Source organism: Eschscholzia californica, unplaced genomic scaffold (genome assembly GCF_041429995.1).
Source record: "Eschscholzia californica isolate CP2 unplaced genomic scaffold, dmEscCali1.0.p SCAF_2, whole genome shotgun sequence".
NCBI classification, from domain to species: Eukaryota; Viridiplantae; Streptophyta; class Magnoliopsida; order Ranunculales; family Papaveraceae; genus Eschscholzia; species Eschscholzia californica.
The window spans coordinates 27,338,221-27,357,199 of NW_028238309.1; the positions used below are offsets into that span (position 1 = coordinate 27,338,221).

General features: G+C 36.3%; 1 protein-coding gene across 1 annotated transcript; it reads right to left on the bottom strand.

Annotated features, from left to right (window-relative positions):
* Positions 1 to 8,616: 8,616 nt before the first annotated feature.
* MEE62 (Leucine-rich repeat protein kinase family protein) lies at positions 8,617 to 11,390 on the bottom strand. Its single transcript, XM_086658190.1, has 2 exons — positions 9,717 to 11,390; positions 8,617 to 9,470 (listed from the first exon to the last, which is right to left on the bottom strand). Exons 1-2 carry the CDS (start codon positions 11,113 to 11,115, stop codon positions 8,851 to 8,853), a joined length of 2,019 nt encoding a protein of 672 aa, XP_086514316.1. The 5' UTR covers positions 11,116 to 11,390; the 3' UTR covers positions 8,617 to 8,850.
* Between the last annotated feature and the right edge of the window lie 7,589 nt (positions 11,391 to 18,979).

The window sequence follows — 18,979 nt, forward strand, 5'->3', positions numbered from 1 at the left end:
TAAAAATGTAACATTTCTACGTATTGAAACCCTTTTAAATACTAGTTGATTAAGCTTCAATCCTATTCAAACTAATCATATTCATGTCCTAAAAACATAACGAACATATCTCTCTAACTAGGTAAGTCTGAATCTAATTCGTCTAGTCAAAGTTAGTGCATGCAAGAGGCTCCGACGCCACTATCGGGTTATGGTGTTACCTGTTCACCTAACTAACGTTGTTAGCAGAATCTCAAACATCATATGTTTAACGCTATCTACCAGGATCACATGCATATACTAACTATGAACTAGAAAGTGAAAGATGAATACCTAAATTCGCTTTCCCTCGAACTTGATTCCGATGCTTTTATCCCGAAGATGAGATGAACTCCGATTGTCGCTCCTCTACTTGAGACACCCGAGCAAGTTGACTTAATCTCCCTCCTTGAATGTCAGCTAGAACCTTCTTGAAGGTTGAGGTGAAGAACTAATCTTCTTATGACTAGGTAGATAGAATGGGAGCTTTTCTCTAAAACCTTCTCTCTCTAAGCTGTGTGAGAGGGTTGATTTTATTATGCTCGTCTGAAGGTCTTTGGGTGTAAGGCGTTTGTGCACATTCCCAAAGATGAAAGGTCAAAGCTTGAGATGAAATCACGACAATGTGTGTTCGTCGGTTATGGTCAAGATGATTTTGGGTATAGATTATATGATCTGGTGGAGAAGAAGCTCATTAGAAGCAGAGATGTTGTGTTCATGGAAGATTAAACGATTAAGGACATTGACAAGTCCGGAAATCTAGCTCAGGGTTATGAAGGTTTGATTGATTTGGAGGTTGTTCCTTCTACATTAGTCGATGGTCGGATCGAGGTTGAGGTTCGAGTTGATACACCCGGTGCAGCTGCTCCCGCAAAAGAAGATAGTGGTATTGGTGGCCATGGTGACGATCATGATGGAACACCAACTACCGAGAACCTCCCTACTGTTAGAAAATATGAGAGATGTCTGAGACGTTCGACAAGGTATGATCTTGGTGAGTATGTGTTACTTACTGATGGGGGAACCTGAAAGCTTTGGTGAAGCTTTGGAAGATGAGCACAAACATGAATGGTGGAATGCCATGAGAGACGAGATGTATTCTCTGGAAGAGAACCATACGTTTAAGCTGCGCGAAGTTACCTAAGGGTAAGAAGGCATTACTTAACAGGTGGGTGTATAGAGTTAAGCACGAAGAAACCAGTTTGCTACCTCGATACAAGGCTAGGTTAATTGTGAAAGGATTCAGCCAAAGGAAGGGAATTGATTTCGATGAAATATTCTCTCCTGTTGTGAGATGTCATCCATTTGGTTTGCGTTTGGATTGGCAGCAAGCCTTGATCTAGAGGTTAGGCAAATGGATGTAAAGACTGCTTTCTCCATGGTGATTTGGAGGAATAGATTTACATGATGCAACCGGAAGGCTTTGTGAAGAAAGGCAGAGAGGACTACGTTTTTACGCTTGAAGAAAAGCCTTTATGGATTGAAACAGGCACCTAGACATTGGTATAAGAAGTTTGAGTCAGTTATGGGGAACATGGTTATAACAAGACTACTTCCGATCATTGTGTGTTTGTTCAGAGATTTGGTGAAGATGATTTTATCATCTTACTGCAGTATGTTGACGACATGTTGATTGTAGGCAAGAAGTCTGGGAGAATCCAAGAGTTGAAGAAGCAACTTTGCAAGTTCTTTGCCATAAGAATTTGGGTCCAGCGAAGCAGATTCTTGGTATAAGAATTGTTCGAGATAGAGAGAAGAAGTTGATTCACTTATCTCAAGAGAATTACATTGAGATATACTTCAAAGGTTTCACATGGATAAATCTAAGGCTGTCAGCATGCCTCTTGTTGGACACTTTAGATTGAGCAGTCAACAGAGTCCGAGTACATATTTAGAGAAGGAAGATATGGAAAAGGGTTCCATATGCTTCTGCAGTTGGTAGTTTGATGTATGTTATGGTGTGTAGCAGACATAGCTCATGTGATTGGTATAGTTAGTCAGTTTGTTTCTAATCTGGGGAAGGAACATTGGAATGCAGTGTAGTGGATTTTGAGATATCTTCGAGGGACTTCTGATTTAAAGCTTACCTTTGGAAGTGATTAGTCATTACTACTGGTTAGTTATACTGACGCTGATATGGTTGGGGACATTTATTCAAGGAAGTCTACTTCGGGTTACCACTGAAGCCGAGTTTATAGCCGCAACAGAAGCTGGTAAGAAGTTGTTGTGGATGGAGAATTATCTTGAGGAGATCAGATTCAATCAAGATAAGTATGTATTACTTTGTGACAGTCAAAGTGCAATACATCTCGACAAGAATTCGTCGTTACATTCACGTTCGAAGCACATAGATCTGAGGTATCATTGGATACGTGATGTGGTTGCTTCGAAGGAGTTAGAGCAGGGTTGGATGTTCACGTCCGACGAGGGACAACAGGGCTGGACGTTTCTGTTGATCTTTCTATATGTAAAGATATCCCATATGATAGAGAAATATCAAATATTAGAAACTAGTCAGAAATTAGGAACTAGTAAATATATTAGTATAAACTATTAAGAAACTAGTAAAAATATTAGAAACTAGTAAATTAGAAACTAATAGTATTGTAACTCTATAATAGTCTTATATTTCTTCAAACTTATTTGGTTTCTCATGGTATTGTTCATAAAACTACTTGTCCAAATACCCCTCAACAAAATGGGGTCGCTGAAAGAAAGAATCGTCACTTGTTAGAAGTTACCAAGGCTATGCTGATCGAAACACATATGCCATTATCTTATTGGGGAGAAACACTTCTTGCTGCAACCTATTTAATAAATAGAGTATCATCTACTACTATTGAATTTAAGACTCTTTTTCAAGCTCTATCGGATGTTACAACTTCTCCGACAGTTTCAAATTTACATCCCCGTGTCTTTGGGTGTGTAGCATTTGTTCATCTTCATGAGCACCAACGTACAAAATTAACTCCAAGGGCATTAAGATGTGTATTTGTAGGGTACGGTGCAAATCAAAAAGGGTACAGATGTTATCATCCTCCAACTAAACGAATGTTTGTTACATCGGATGTTATCTTTCATGAAGATTTTAAGTATTTTTCACCTGAGTCTGAACTTCAAGGGGAGAAAACTAAGCAGGAAATTCTGACATTTGATTATGAAGAAACGAATAATCATGTAAAAGAGAACAAAATTGGATCTAATATTGATGTAAATTTGATTCCTGAAGAAATAATTAGAGTTGAAATAGAAATTCCCGAATTACCAACACCTGAATCGGTAATGGAAAAAGTGTTAATGAAATCGTTGAACAAATTGTGGATTTACCTCCAATTGAAGTCGTTGAACCAAGGGTTAGTAATACGCCAAACCAATCAGTTGTCGAGGATGTTCCTGAAGCACCTTCTGAATTACCTAGGAAAATATTACCGTCGAGTCAAACCAGAGGTATTCCTAAACCGACATATGAACCTGAGTTGTCTAGTAGAGTCAAATATCCTATGAGTCAGTATGTGTCAGATCATCAGTTGTCAGAATCAAATAAGTCATTTATAAATCAATTATCTACTGTATATATTCTTAAAAATGTGCAGGAAGCCTTATCTGATTCAAAATGGAAAGCAGCTATGAATGAGGAGATGAAATCCTTACAAAAGAATGACACTTGGGAGCTAGTTGATCGTCCAGAAAATAAAAATCCAGTGGGATGTCGGTGGATTTATTCAGTGAAGTATAAAGCAGATGGTACAATTGAACGTTACAAAGCGAGACTTGTGGCAAAAGGCTACACTCAAACTTATGGAGTCGATTACATAGAGACATTTGCTCCAGTTGCAAAAATCAACACTGTTCGCGTCTTGTTATCATTAGCAGATTGGCCACTACAACACTTTGATGTAAAGAATGTTTTTTTGCATGGGGAACTATTAAAAGAAGTCTATATAGACCTTCCACCGGGATGCAAGATACCAGAAATACATAACCAGATTGTATGTAGATTGAAAAATTCATTGTATGACAATCACCAAGAGCGTGGTTTGGAAGGTTTACAAAGTCTATGAAGGAATTCGGTTATCGCCAAAGAAATTCTGGCCATACCATATTTATAAAAAGGCAGAAAAGAAAACTCACAACACTTACTGTATATGTTGATGACATGGTGGTTACTGGGGACGATCCTAAAGAACGAAAGGCTTTATAGAATTACTTATTAAAAGAGTTTGAGATGAAAGACCTTGGTCCGTTGAAATACTTTCTTGGACTTGAAGTATCTCGACCTAGTAATGAAATTTTCCTATCCCAAAGAAAGTATGCTTTAGATTTGTTACATGAGGTGGGTATGTCAGCGTGTGAGCCGATTGATGCACCTGTCGAAGAAGTATTAAAGTTGTCAATGGAGCCTAATCAGATACCGGTTGATAAAGGAAGATATCAACGACTGGTTGGAAGGTTGATGTACTTGGCGCACACGAGGCCAGATCTTGCATATGCGTTAAGTATTGTTAGTCTATTTATACACAATCCCGGTGATAAACACATGAATGTTGTTTTACGCATTTTGAGATATTTGAAGGCGGCTCGTGGAAAAGGTATTTTGTTTACTAAAAATTCGAGTTGTCGAACTATTGATGTATATACTGATGCAGATTGGGTCTGGGAAATAAATGGTAGGCGGTCAACTACAGGATATTTTACCTTTGTTGGTGGAAATCTTGTTACGTGGAGAAGTAAAAAACAGAACGTTGTTGCACGTTCAAGTGCAGAGTCTGAATTTCGAGGAATGGCTGATGGCATATGTGAAGCGTTATGGTTAAGACTCCTGTTGGATGATTTAGGATATCCTTCTGAAAGACCAATTCAATGATATTGTGACAATAAAGCAACATGTGATATTGCTCACAATCCAGTCCAGCACGACCGCACAAAGCATGTTGAGGTGGATCGATGTTTTATTAAAGAAAAGTTGGAAGACAACATTGTAGAGTTACCAAAGATCCGATCTGAAGATCAATTGGCTGATGTTCTTACCAAAGCAGTTTCAAGTCGAATATTTTACTAGTTTCTTAATAGTTGTAGGGGAGTTTGTTGGGTTTTCCTCCTAGTGGGGAAACCTAATTGGGTTTGGTTTAGTAAACCAAACCCGAACCTAAGTCGAGTTTCTATGGGTAGGTGAAATAGGTTGGTGGAATTAGGGTTACAGTGGAGTCTTTAAATACTACCTTAATCTTAATTAGAAGGAGAGAACACAATTAGAAACGCGCAAGAGAAGAGAGGAGAGAGAAAGAGGCATGTTGAGAGGAAGTCGTCAGCGGGGGCTGAGTATTTTCAGCACATACAGTCTTCGCTGTTCGGGAAATCTGACGGTGAGATATTCTCCGATTGAGCTGAAATTTTGTGGTAGTATTCCTGACTTGTTCATCTATTATTTGTACGGAGGGATTGGTATTTGGTGGCCGGAATCATAGTGAATTTAGGTCGTTTTTCATTGCATATTTCTGGTTTGTTTTACTCTTTCTTGTGAGGTTTTCTTCGTATTTTGAGATTGATTCTTTTGGAGTCTGAGTCTCGGGTGTTGTTCTTTCGAACAAGGAAGACGTAGTTTGTAACTCAATTGCTTATTATAGTTGATTTGGAGTGGACTAGTCCCGTGGTTTTTACTTCTCATATTGAGGAGGTTTTCCACGTTAAAAATCGTTGTCTTATTTACTTGTAGTTCTTTGTTTATTACTACCATTATTCTACATATTTTTCTCATAACTAACACAAAGGGGCAAAACTTATATTTCCGCTACGCCGACTCGCCCGTTTTTCCCAACAAGACCTAGAGATATCATTTTTATCACAACTGAACAACAACACTTTATCTAATAAAAACTTAAAGTTCTTGAGAGGTTGTGTACCTTTCTCCATGTTAAGTTTAGAGAATAAATGATAAATTCTTCTTTGATTAAAGATATACTAGTTTTCTTCTATTCTTCAAGTCTTTTAGAGATGGTATTTCTAACTTGAACTATATATGAGCAAGAACATATATTCCATCTATATCTATCTTCGTTTAATACAACAACAAAAAAACATTTCCATCATTGCAATTTGTTTTCTCTACCACAACTCATAGTTGTGTTCATATTGGGTGTCAAGCATCCCTTATGTGTAAGATAACAACTTCATCAGGTGTCATGTGTCTTTTATGTGTCAAGACAACAAGACAACACAACTCATTCTAGAGTTACATATGTGACTTACAAAATAAATATTAGAGTTTCTTAAGCCCAAAACTTAATGGGCTAATAAGATGAGACATATTTTTGGACTTGTACATATGAAACTTATTAGTAGAGTACAAAGCCCAAAGTTTATAACGTACCCACGTACTCATCTGAGCACCATACAAAGTGCGAGTGAACTTTATTGGATCGATTGGATCAAACTTGAACTTAAGAAATTTAACTCCAATAGTATGGCTATCTTTTCCGTCGTCCAAAACGAGTGCCTATCTGGATTCTTTCCCTATTTAACAGAAATTAATAAAGTAATAAACCCATAATATTCCAAAGTTATAGGCAAAACCATACTATTTCTGTCATCCATCTAATATCTTTCTTAAAGGAATGTACTAGTAATTGCTAGTCAGACCTAGCTTTTACTTAAACCAATGTTTGTTTCACATTAAATTTTTAAGTCCAATTATGAGTAGAAATAAAAGGAAAAAAAAATGAGTACAATACTCTCACTCCTAGATGTCTAAATTTAAATTGACTAATATAATAATAAAAAGATGATGTTAAGTTCTTTGAAAATAAAGTTGATTGCAGAATCAACCCTTAGATCACATTCATGTAGATTCTTAGGGACTCAGTTTATTTATAAGTCATATTCAATATCCTCATGTGATAAAAATGTGAAAAGAAGGAAAAAGCATAGACAAATGATTTGGAATTTCTTTGGCCATGGGGATCATGGGCAATTCAAAGAAAGGGACCGTTAATTCTTTATACTTACTCCCATGAAGCATCTTCTACTTTTATCCTCTTTTGCATATATTAATTTCTTTCAGTCCTTTCTTTTATAAATTTAAATATAAAGAAGGAATAAAAACAATAAAAAGAAACAAAAATTGCAGGGTCCTCACTCTTCCTCCAATGAGAGACAAGCAAAAATACCTACTTTCTACTCACTCTTTGATTCTTTGTTCCCCCTACTTTTTCTCCTTTTTATTGTTGTTTTCTTTTCTTATCCTGTTTTTATCTTTTTGGGTGGTACCCAATCTCTCGAATAATTAGGTTTTTTTTTTTTTTTTTTTTTGAGGTAATCATCAATCTATTAAATAACATTAATGTTCATTACAACTTGATGATTATCAGGATGTATCTCATCCACATGGATAGATTGACCTGTTTTCCTAGCTAATTTAACTAACCTATCCGTTCTATTGTTTGCATGTCTTCCTATGAGGTCAAATTGCAACTCGTGAAAATATTTTCGACTGTTCATCAATTGGTCTATTGGAAACTTCGCTGTCCAATGGTGTTCTGAGTTTCTTCTTTTCAGAGCTTCTGTAATTTTCTTTGAGTCTCCTTCTAAAATGACTTTGGTGAGATTTCTCTCCCTTGCCCATTGGATTCCAGCGAGCGCTGCTCTAGCTTCTCCTTCGTCCACTGTTCTTATTCTCAGTACTTGAGCGTTTCTGACGAGGCAATCTCCTGAAGAGTTATATGCTGTGTATCCTATTAATAATTAGGTTTAATAAAACAAAAATATTATTTGACCCGAAATGGCAACCGGCCTCATCCAGAAAGCTCATGTAACTGGCTCCCATTACTCTAGAATGGGGAGAGAAAAACGTCTGAACTAATGGAGGCCGACCACGTCAACTTCTGGAGTCGGCCCCTTTTTCAAGCCAAATTGAATTACCCTTCATAATGCCTAGATTGTGTTTGATACATTTTAGTGCATTAAGTAATAATTATTTAGGCTGCCCCTGGTGTAGCACCACATTTCATCACTAAACTTTTAATCTTTTACACTTGTAATTTCTAGTATGATTTTGAAGTAAAGTATTATTCACTTCAACAAAAAAAGGATTATTCTAGCAACAGAAACAAAGAAGCAACGTATTATTAAATGTCTTGTAAATTTTGTTGCCATGTGAAGATGATACAAGACTATTTTCGTTTTTTATTATAAGAATAGCTACTTACCTCATGTGGTGTAGTCTAAAACACGTTTTAGATACCTAATACGATTAAACATTTATATCATATTCTTTTGTGTTTTTATGATTAATACGTAAACAAGAGGCACGTTTAAGATCATGCATTACTTTGAGGACTTTGGAAGGTAAATTTTTGGGAAGTATTTAAACTTCTATATACTTCACAAAAAATTCGGTAAATTCCGTTCAGTTGCGAGTCAATTTTGGTGTTTATAGTCCAATGATCTTATACACTCGAAGAATTTTGTGCGACCTACATCTGATCATCACGGCGAGCGACAAGCCGTCATAAGTAAGAGAGCGCAGCGACGGCCACAAAACCTAGAGCACAAGCCCTGACTAAGCTAACATTGGTGTAGATTTTGGTGACAATAACAAATATCCAAATGAGAGCGAGCGAAAAAAAAACACGTATTTACAAGTTTCAAATGAACAATAAAACAAACTAGATGATAGACAACTCCACCTTCCCACCCATATAAAACGTCAAAACCAGAGTCAAAAAAAGATGGCACGAAGAGGACAAGTTATAAACTTGGGACTTATAATAATTTTAGGAAGAAGGGAGATTGCTGACAAGACAAGTCAACATCAAGTCAAAATATATACTGTACTAGTTAACCTCTCAGTTTTATATGTTTCAAAAGACCCACAACTTGTTGCATAGTAGGTCTTTTCTTATCTAAATCGGCCGTACACAAATATCCAACTCGTAAACACTCAACCATTTCATGACTCACTGAGTCATCACTCACCATTAAACTCATATCTAATGCATTATTTCCTTTCCCATCTTTAACCAATGCTCTCACCCAACTAACCATCTCAGATGAATTTACTTTCCCTGTGACTAATTCCATCAATATGACTCCAAAATTATATACATCTTCTTCCATGCTGCCAACGTTTTCGTCTACTACAATCGTGTAATCGGTAATTTTGGGTTCAAAATTATCAGCCAAGAGTATATTAGAGGACCGGAGATTTCCGTGGATGATAGTTTTGGAGGCCCCATGATGAAGGTAAGCTAGTCCTCGAGCAACACCTATAGCGATACGGTGGCGAATTCGCCAACTCATCTTTGTCGGGTCTGATACAGTGTTCGCATTATCGTCATGGTGTTGCCATGTGTCTGTTTTCCAATCTTCCACGTTTGGTTCTCCCGTTGGGAGCTCATGGAGCCATCTATGGAGGTCACCATTTTCCATGAACTCGTATAGAACGAGTTTCTCTTTTCCTGCAAAAGAGGAATAAGAATATTATAATTTTGGTCGACCGCCAACAATCAGATGGAGTTAGGATATTAAAATCCTAGAAATCCTAAATCTTATGGAATTACTTGCTGTTTTTTTGTATTAAATGTAAATCTAACCTAAAATTTGATGGAATTTAGGTTTATTAATGTTACCAAATAGACCACAAAAAAAACACGTTCATACAAATAAATAAAAGGAGATGAATATAAATTAAAAAAAAAACTCACCCGCAATGCAGTAACCAGAGAGAGGAAGGATGTTGGGATGTTTAACCCTAGAAATCTCACATAACATGTCAACCATATCTTCATTTTTAACATCTCTAGCTTTCTCCAAAACCCTAACTACCACATGTAACTCACAAGGTAATATTGCTGTATAAATGGGCCCACTTTTGCCCTCAGATAGAATTGATTCTTTCCCAAAGTATGACGTGGCACCAATCAGATCCATAAAATTCAAATTCATCAATGGCTTCTCAAACATCACTACTGGTATTGATGAAGGTTCTTTAATATCAGCCGTCCATATTCTTGACTCTGTCTCAAAAGAGAAGGGTCCTGATTTATCCATCTTGAATGGTGGTACTGGAATTGGTTTTGAAATTGCCCATTTCTTCCTTCTTGATGTTTTTCTTCTTCTCAATATAGAAATTGAACAGATACCAATGGCGACAAACACAATCGACCCTGAAATTGCTAAACCTAAAATCAATGCTCTGGGTTTACTAGTTTTGTGATTTTTTGAGATGGGTTTGTGTTTGATTTGAGATTTAGTTGGTGATTTTCTCTTATTAGATCGAATGGGCAGGATTTTTCCAGTTTTGGGGATTTTTGATGAACTAAAAGTTCCAGCTTTGATAAAGGAAGATGGACCAAATTTCTCATATGGATTTGAACTATTTAGTATAGTGAAGTTATTAATGGAGATATTCAAGAATTTTAATGTCGATAGAGGAGGAAAATCAGTAGGAAAAGTTCCATTCATCTTGTTATTTGAAACATCTAAAGATTTTAGAGAGAGAATTGAAGAAATTGATTTTGGGTTTCCAGATAAATTGCAGTTTGAGACGTTTAAATACTTAATCTTCTTTAATTTGTCTAATCCAGATGGGATTAATCTTATATCGTTTTTTGAAACATCAAGAATTATCAAGTTCGAAAATCCTGAAAGCTGAAATGAATTCGTAAATCTATTATTAGAAAGATTAAGAACTTGAATCGAAGAAGAAGATGAGTTCGATTTCAATCCAACTGTACCTCCAAACCGATTCATGGCGAGATTAACATTAATCAAACTTGGAATCATCCAAAACCCACCATGAACAGAGCCTTTAAGAGAATTATTTGAAAGATCGATTGATTCTAATTGAGTTAAGTTATTGAGAAATACCCAAGAAACTAGCCCACTAAGATTTCTTGAAGAAAGATTGATTTCTTTAATTGGAGGATTTGAGCAGGTCTTATTTAGGGAATTGAACTGAGAAAGTTGAAATCCAGAAACAGAGCTGAAAGCTTTTGAAATCAAGTATCGGTCAGTAGTGTTACAGATATTAGTTGAAGTAAAAGAGTGGGCAAAAGGTAAAAGTAGAGAGAGAAAAAGAGAAAATTTGATGATGGAGTCCATCGATAACTGACTTACCTGTTTAATTCTTCTATACAGCTGGTTTGGTTTCCATCTGGGTTAAGATATTAGAGAGAGTAGAGCAGAGAGAGAGAGAGTAAGGCAGAGAGAGAGAGATAGAGAGTAAGGCAGAGAGAGAGAGATAGAGAGTAAGGCAGAGAGAGAGAGAGAGAGAGAGAGCTTTCTCTGGTATTAATGAGAAGGAAGACCTCACAGTAAGAGGGTAGTTGTATCAACGACCAGAAACTTCAAGCCTGAAATAAATTTTGACCTTCGGCAAAGAAAGATAATACTAGTACTTTGATAGGTTAATAAGTTAATTTCATTTTGGCCCTTCAAAGATTACCAACTATAAATTTGGCCCCATGGAGAATAACCCCCTTTCATATTTTTCCATTGGTCAAGTTTAAACACTTCAATTTTTCTTTCTCTCTACCCTTCTTTTGAAAGTTATTACCCTCCTATCCTCTTTCATTTTATCCGAGTAGATCGCTAGCCGACGACCATTCAGCTGACAACCCTTGGTCATTCTTTTTCATTTCTTCTTAACTCCTCTTCTCCTTCCTCCACCATCGCTGACATGGTTTTGGGCGAAGGATTTTGCAACCTCTTCGTCTAAATTAGATAAGACCAAGGGATTTTCTCCCCTTCAACTAATTTACAAAAAAAAAAGTGAGATGGGAGAGAAGAAGAAGATAGACATGTTAGTAGCCGTTGTGGGCGACAGGGCCGGCCCAAATATTTGGGAGGCCCCAAGCGAAGTAAGCGAAGTTAGAATTTGGGCCCTAATATGGTGAAAAATCAAAAAATAAATAAATTTTCAATGATGCTTATAAGAGGGATCGAACCCGTGACTCTTACATAAAACACATGCTATTATCCACTAAGCTACAACTTAACTCATGTTTTAAATCTGTTTGAAGTATAATTATTATTACGAGAATATCACAAAAAAATCGAAATTTGAGGCCCTTAACTACATTGGGGCCCAAAGCGACCGCTTTGGTGGCTTTGGGCCCGACCAGTGGTGGTGATGATAGTGAGAGAAAGAAAGGAGGAAGAGTAAAAGAAAAAATTGTGTTTTAATTAAAGGGTCGCCATCTATTGCATGTAAGTCGTTTGCGCACAAACCTTCTCCGAAGAGAAGAAATATAAAAAGGATAAAGAGTGGAATATTTTCCAAAAAAAGGGGGAAAAGGTTAACGAACATATATATATATATATATATATAGGGTCCATCGAAGTTGAGTTTTTTTTTTCGTGTTATTGTGGTGGGATCCAAACCGTAGGGTGTTGTTGACCTTGTGCGTCTGATCTATTGATGAACCTAACGATCTGAATCTTTGCTTGATGTCTGATGACGGTCAATTTTGGTGGTTGGTTTTGAAAGATCAAAACATTTCTGCTTTCCAGAAGGTCCATAGAATATAAGAGGTAAATATCACCCGCTTCTCTTCATTTATTTTTATACTAGATTTTTTATCAGATCTGTTGGTTCTTGTCACTTATGTATAAACTCAAAGTCGGATGTTATAGTGAGAAGTTCTTGAAACTTCGGGCAAGCACCGAAGAGATGTGAAATTGTTTCTGGCTGCCGAAACAGAACTTGCATGTTGGATCTAAAGTCGAATTTCCTCTTCTAATATTTCCTAAGACAGGCAATCCATCACATCATTTATGAGTTTCTATATGAACAGATGTACGTACCATGGGTTCTAAGATATTTACTTTCCAGAACTTTGACCATGGGAAGTTAGTACGTACTATTGTATTTTGTTATTTCAGACTTATCTTCTTGTTGAAAGACATTGACAACTTCCATTTTGCAGAGTCCGGACCAAGAGTTCCTTTTGTGGTGTACTGGCCAAATGGATCTTAAGTATGGATTCGGCCGGTGCCTCCTAAAAAAGGTCTCTGAGTAAACCCTCATTCATTTGTTGTTTTCGATTAGACCTGATACAAATGTATGATTTTGTTGTCTTCTATATTTGACTTCTGGTTTAAATTTTTGAGATCAAAGGTACCCAAGGGTCATCCAGAGCACACATAGAAGTTCCATTGCCCACCTACAAACAATAATTTGGTTGAAGTACCTCCAGGACTTGGAAGAAAAGATCAAAAGACCATACGGGTGACGAGTTTTATGATTTGTTTACGGTCCAAAAATTCCTTGTGAAGTTGTTTTGTTAAGACCTTGAGATCCAACATAATTCACAACCATTCATATAACCTTTTTACTAAACAACTGAATTATATGAGCACATTCAACCGTTATAAGCCATAATTTATTTAGTTTTGATATACCACAAGGATGAAATATGCGCATAACCGCTACCATATTGTCATATAGAGTCATACATCCGAAAGAACTACCCCACATGTCATTATATATACCTTTAATAAATGTAGATTTCCACCTCTAGTGAGATTCGAACGTGCGACCTCTGTGACGAGTGTCCAACAACTGCACCAGAAAGTAATAAACGAGTCATACATTAATAATATCTCCAATAAGTTACATGAATAAAGTCAGGAGAATAGCTGACACGGGGATATTAGCTTGTAATCTACAATTCTAAATATCTAATATTCAATTTGAACTTGTAATCATCAGTTTTTTCCATGTATAGTTTAAAATCAACGGTTTTTTTTCTTTCAGGATTTGTTTGAAAAGTGAATCTTTTGGAAGATTCATATATTACTAGCATTTCCGATTTGTTACGTAAATAATGTGTGTAGAAGGGTTATTCCCAGATGGCCCCCAACTTTGTGACCAGCTTCCTGCCTGACCCCCACTTTAGCAATAATTCTCGTATGACCCCCTTTTTCCGTTATCTTTAACATTCCGTTACTTTCTCTCCTCCACCTCATTTTCTCTCTCTGCCAAGTCACCTATCACGCCATATCATCATCTTCTCCGGCAGGGATCGCCGACCTTCAAAATTTTTTTCTCTCTCTTTAAAAAAAAAACACAAATTCTCTCATATCTCTCTCTATCTCTAAACTCTGGCGAAGGGAAACCCCCTTCGCCGGAGTTTAGAGAGAGAGAGAGAGGAGAGAATTTTTTTAATTTTCTTTTAGAGAGAGAGAGAAAAAAAATTTGAAGGTCGCCGACCAGAAATTTGGCCGGCCGGCGACCCCTACCGGAGAAGATGATGATATGGCGTGATAGGTGACTTGACAGAGGGACAAAATGAGATGGAAGAGAGAGAATAACGGAATGTTAAAGATAACAGAAAAAGGGGGCCATACGGGAATTATTGCTAAAGTAGGGGGCCAGGCAGGAAGCTAGTCACAAAGTTGGGGGCCATGTGAGAAATAACCCTGTGTAGAATATTTTTATTTTTTTGGAAAAATGTGTAGAATAATTGAAGCGGAGCTTGTAGCTTTTTTTTTCTTTGGTGAAGGAGAGCTTAAAGCTTATGACCCTTAACTTACAATCATCAACTTTTAGCATATTAACATTTTCAAATCAAATGTTTTTTTTTCTTTCACATGGATTTGTTGAAAATATTTGGTAACATTAAAGTCAAACAAAGTCATACCAAACCGTAACCAATCCACCAATCAATAGATTCAATACTGCTAGAAGTGATTAAAAATCTGAAAGTAACTTAATAATGTATCTTATCAGAACCACAATGTTGTTACCACACTTGATCTCAGTTTTATTATTACAACTTTCTAATTAATATACAAATCTTCTTAAAAATCTTGAACTATATACATAATTAGTCAAAGATCTAAAATCCCCCTTTCCCTAAATACGAAATCCCCCGCTCCCCGCATGTTCCTGAAATAAGTTGCATGTCTGAAGTGTCAGGAGTGTCAGAAGTTGTACGGTTCATCAACCTGTTTCCCTTTTTTCCCTCTTATACCCCTGCTAGGTACAAAAAGTTGTTTGCCTTATTTATTCTGATATTTAATATTAAATTTAAGTCCAATTTTTTAAGAAAATATTCTCTAAAACATTAAGTCTCTTTCTTGGCGCATTTTCCTTTGATTATATTCTTCCTCTTTCTCTCTCTCTAAAAGATTATAAACTTCTAAGCTCTCTCTTTCTCTAAAAATTTTGCCAAAATCTTCCTATCTATCTCCAATTTTTTTTATGAAATCTTCATCTCTATTTTTCTGCTGACATTTTTTTTCTTTAACAGAGATTCATGAATTTTGGAGAAATTTCAGATTTGGGTTCGGAAACAGAACAAAATCTGTATCGGGAACAAAAATCTACAGGAAACAAAGTTTAAGTGCATGGTAATAATAGTTTAGTTACAATTATTTCCCGGGAAGAATCTTGTGTACAGGGAACAAAATTGTGTAAGCTTTACAACATACTAAGTTCATGGCCATATGTACAGAGAACATAATGGGTAAACAATATAACATTTTCTAGTGAACATGTACATGGAATCAAATATCGTAATGTTCTCCGAATAGTTGGGTGGACATGAGAAAAGATAAACTACGAAACAAATCGGATGTCAAAATGCCCCAGTACATCCATTTATGTACGGTAAATTAGAGGTGCACGATATTACGTACTGTAATCGAAATATAATATTACTCATACTTACCTTTTTCTTAGGGCTTGTTCTCCTCATCCTTTGTTCTTCCATATCGTTTGATTTTGAATCTGCTTTAGATCTCGTAGTTTTTGGTTCATTTATTGTGACACTTTTCTCCACCTTTTTGGTGTGTTAGTTTTTACCATCTACATCATGGAAAGATGAGAACTAAAACACATAAGGTCTTTGAAAGCAGCAAGCAAAATAGGTTGAAGAACAAAAATCCTAAGGTCTTTGAAGAAAAAAAAGCACAAACCAGATCTCATTATTTCTTTCCCAAATCAACAAAATGTCTTTGATTTGATTTTTAACAAAAACATGAAGAAGTGGTTGAAGATCGAAGTGGATATTTACTATTTCTTCGGTTATCAATAATAGCTTCAGGGGATTTGAAGAAAATTTAAGCTTTTTGAAGTTTCTTTGGAAGCGTCGGGTGCAATAATGACAGTAAAGAGTTGGGCAGAAGAATGAATTTTTGAAAAAAAAAAAAATGAACTGGTAATGGAAAATAGGCATGTGTTTGAAGTTGATGAGATGAGACGGTTGAGTGTAGTGGTGAGAGAAAAGTGGACGGTCGGCAGATTTTGTGAAGATGTTAAAAGATTTGGTGGGATTTTCGGTGATGGCATTATCGTGATTCTTCGAAAAATCTATGCCCTTTTACGTCTTTTCGTCATAGCATCTGACCGATTCGACCGGCCCCTTCTTCTGACGCGGGCTGTCCTCTCATATCCATTTTTTTTGAACGTTTTGCCCGATCCCTCAAAGTTGAAGTATGTATTATCAATATAAGTCTTCCTTATAATACTAACTCTGTGGTATCATAAAAAGTATGTGAAGAAGAGGTTGAGTTATTCCACAATATAGTTGTTTTCTAGAATCTCCCGCAAATGTGGTTCTCTCAGGCTCGATGGAGTGTCGAAACATCGTATAGGTCTTGCGTGATTCCATAAAAATCGTAAATGGAGAGAATACGAAATTTCATTTGTTTATCAGTATGAATTATCTCCACTTGCAATTGCAGTAGCTTTAATTATTTCGATCTTTAATGGTGTTGCCTCTATGGGAAGACCTTCAAGGCCCCTATCGATTTCTTTAACACACAAAAGATGGATTGGCATAACTCTTTCTACATGGCCTATGAAAGCAAAGTAGGAAATCTTTTATAGACTGGCTGCCTTTGTTTTGAATCAATTCCTTTAAAAAGACAAATAAAGTAATTCCTAATCATTTAATCAACCTATAAACTAAAAATTTTACCCCAAAAAGATCAAAGTTTGCTTAGCCAAAGTAGATTTTCTTTATCTATGCTTGCACTAAGAAAGAATCTAGTCTTTGACGGTCTTTATTATCTATTAGTGCTTTTATTCTAGCAAAGAGAAGCGCCTTGTTTGCTTCAATTAACCCTATGCCAAGGGGTTTGCTCGTACTAGTGAAGAAAATGTTCAAAGTTAACCGTGAATATTTTTCTGTTATACTTTGACAAAATTATAAACTTTGGTTTTAGGTCCAAAACATGAGTCCAAATAGGACATTTAGATCCATCCATACCCAAAAAAATCCAAATCCAAACTCTAAATCCAAACTCTTTAGGGGACTTCAGGTTATTTTTTTTTCAAATTAGGAATTGTTTGAAATTCTCAAAGTAGGGATTGTTTAAAATCCTCAAACTCAGGATTGTTTCAAATCCAAAATTCTTTTTTTTTTCTCTCTCATCTCTTCTACAGCTGGTTGGAGCCGAAATATCGTCAAAATCGCCATCTGCATTCATCTTCTTCAATAAGTTAACCCATTTAATAATCCGACTTCATTGATCTTCTTCATTTGTATTTGAGACAACAGTAGTACCTGTTTTTTCTTCATTTGTACTCCTTCATCTTCTTCAAAAGGGATGTTTACTTTCATATTTGAAAGTTAAAAAACATGAGTAGTGATTGTTTTTTAGTTAACATTGTAATTTTTAAGAGTCACTCGTGTTCACCTTTATGTTGCCTTCCCCATTCTAGAGCTCAGGTAGTAGAACTCACTCGGGTTCACCTTTATGTTTGACTTGGTGCCGTAATTGAATTCTAGGTGCCTAGGAGATTCGTGCGACCTCCCAACAATTTCTCTAGCTAGAGTTGGACTCAGGTGACAAAGCTCTTTTGGGTTCATATCTCTGTTAGCTCTATCTTAGACTCACCCGTGCTAATGTGGGGTTTTGGCACATGCCTACTAGGTTAACCTCAAACTTCTTGACTGGTCAAAGCCGACAAATATTTGGCTTAACAAGAGTCCCCCTCCCCCATTCTCCTTAGCAGAATTCAGAGATGTTAAGGAGTAGAAGAACTCCATCAACACTTCTCAACCTAAAAGGGTTAGTCTGACGATCATAATATCGATAACGCATCGATACTACTAAATGTGGTAAATCATACCTTTAGCAAAGCAGAAGGCGCTGATCTGCTTTGCAATATCTAGTTATTTAATGGTTGTTCACAGGGCAGAGCATCTGCAAACCTTCCTCGACTTGCTTCCTTACCTACTTACGTCATTTGGAACTTTTAGGGCAACATCAAGTTCATGGCAGAACATTGGTCTGACATGGATGATCGCCTCCTCGTAAGCCTCCTCTTGGCATATATAACCACACTTAAACCTTTACTCTACTAAGATGCTTGGGTGTTTCTCTAGCCGAAGCATGTCTGCGGTAGTTCATCGGAGTCCCGGACCTGAAGCTACCTGTACCAATTGCCTAGCTTCTTCGCTTGTACCTGCCCTCCATAACTATGAGCTAAAGTAGGAATTATGAAAAGATTTTGCGTTGTTGAAGGGTTTGTTGATGAAGATCTTCATAATTAATTATGATGTTTCGATCAAGCCCAACAACGGCTTCATCTGATCCTTTAAGGTTCTCGGCTTCCCCTGATGCAGGGAGATTTTCATGAGATATTCCAAGTATCTTGGATATCTTAAAATCTAGTTATTTTATTAGTATAATATTTTTGTTCATAGAGAATTATTATTTTTAGCAGTTTTATATTTTTAGAAAACCTTTTAGGTTTTAGATTCTAGTATTTTATTTATTTAGAAGTTGTTATTAGAATTTGATTAGGTTTAGGAAAGTAGTATTTTATTTATTAGAAATTGTTACTTGAGTTTGATTAGATTAAGGAAACCCTAAGTCTATATAAAGGGGGTCTAGGAGTTGTTTTATTAAATTCAAGTTTATCAATAAAGTTCAGCTTTTTAGTATTAAATCTTCTTAGTTTTGGTTCTATAGTCTTTAGACGAAGATCAAAGACTTTTTTCTGGATTCT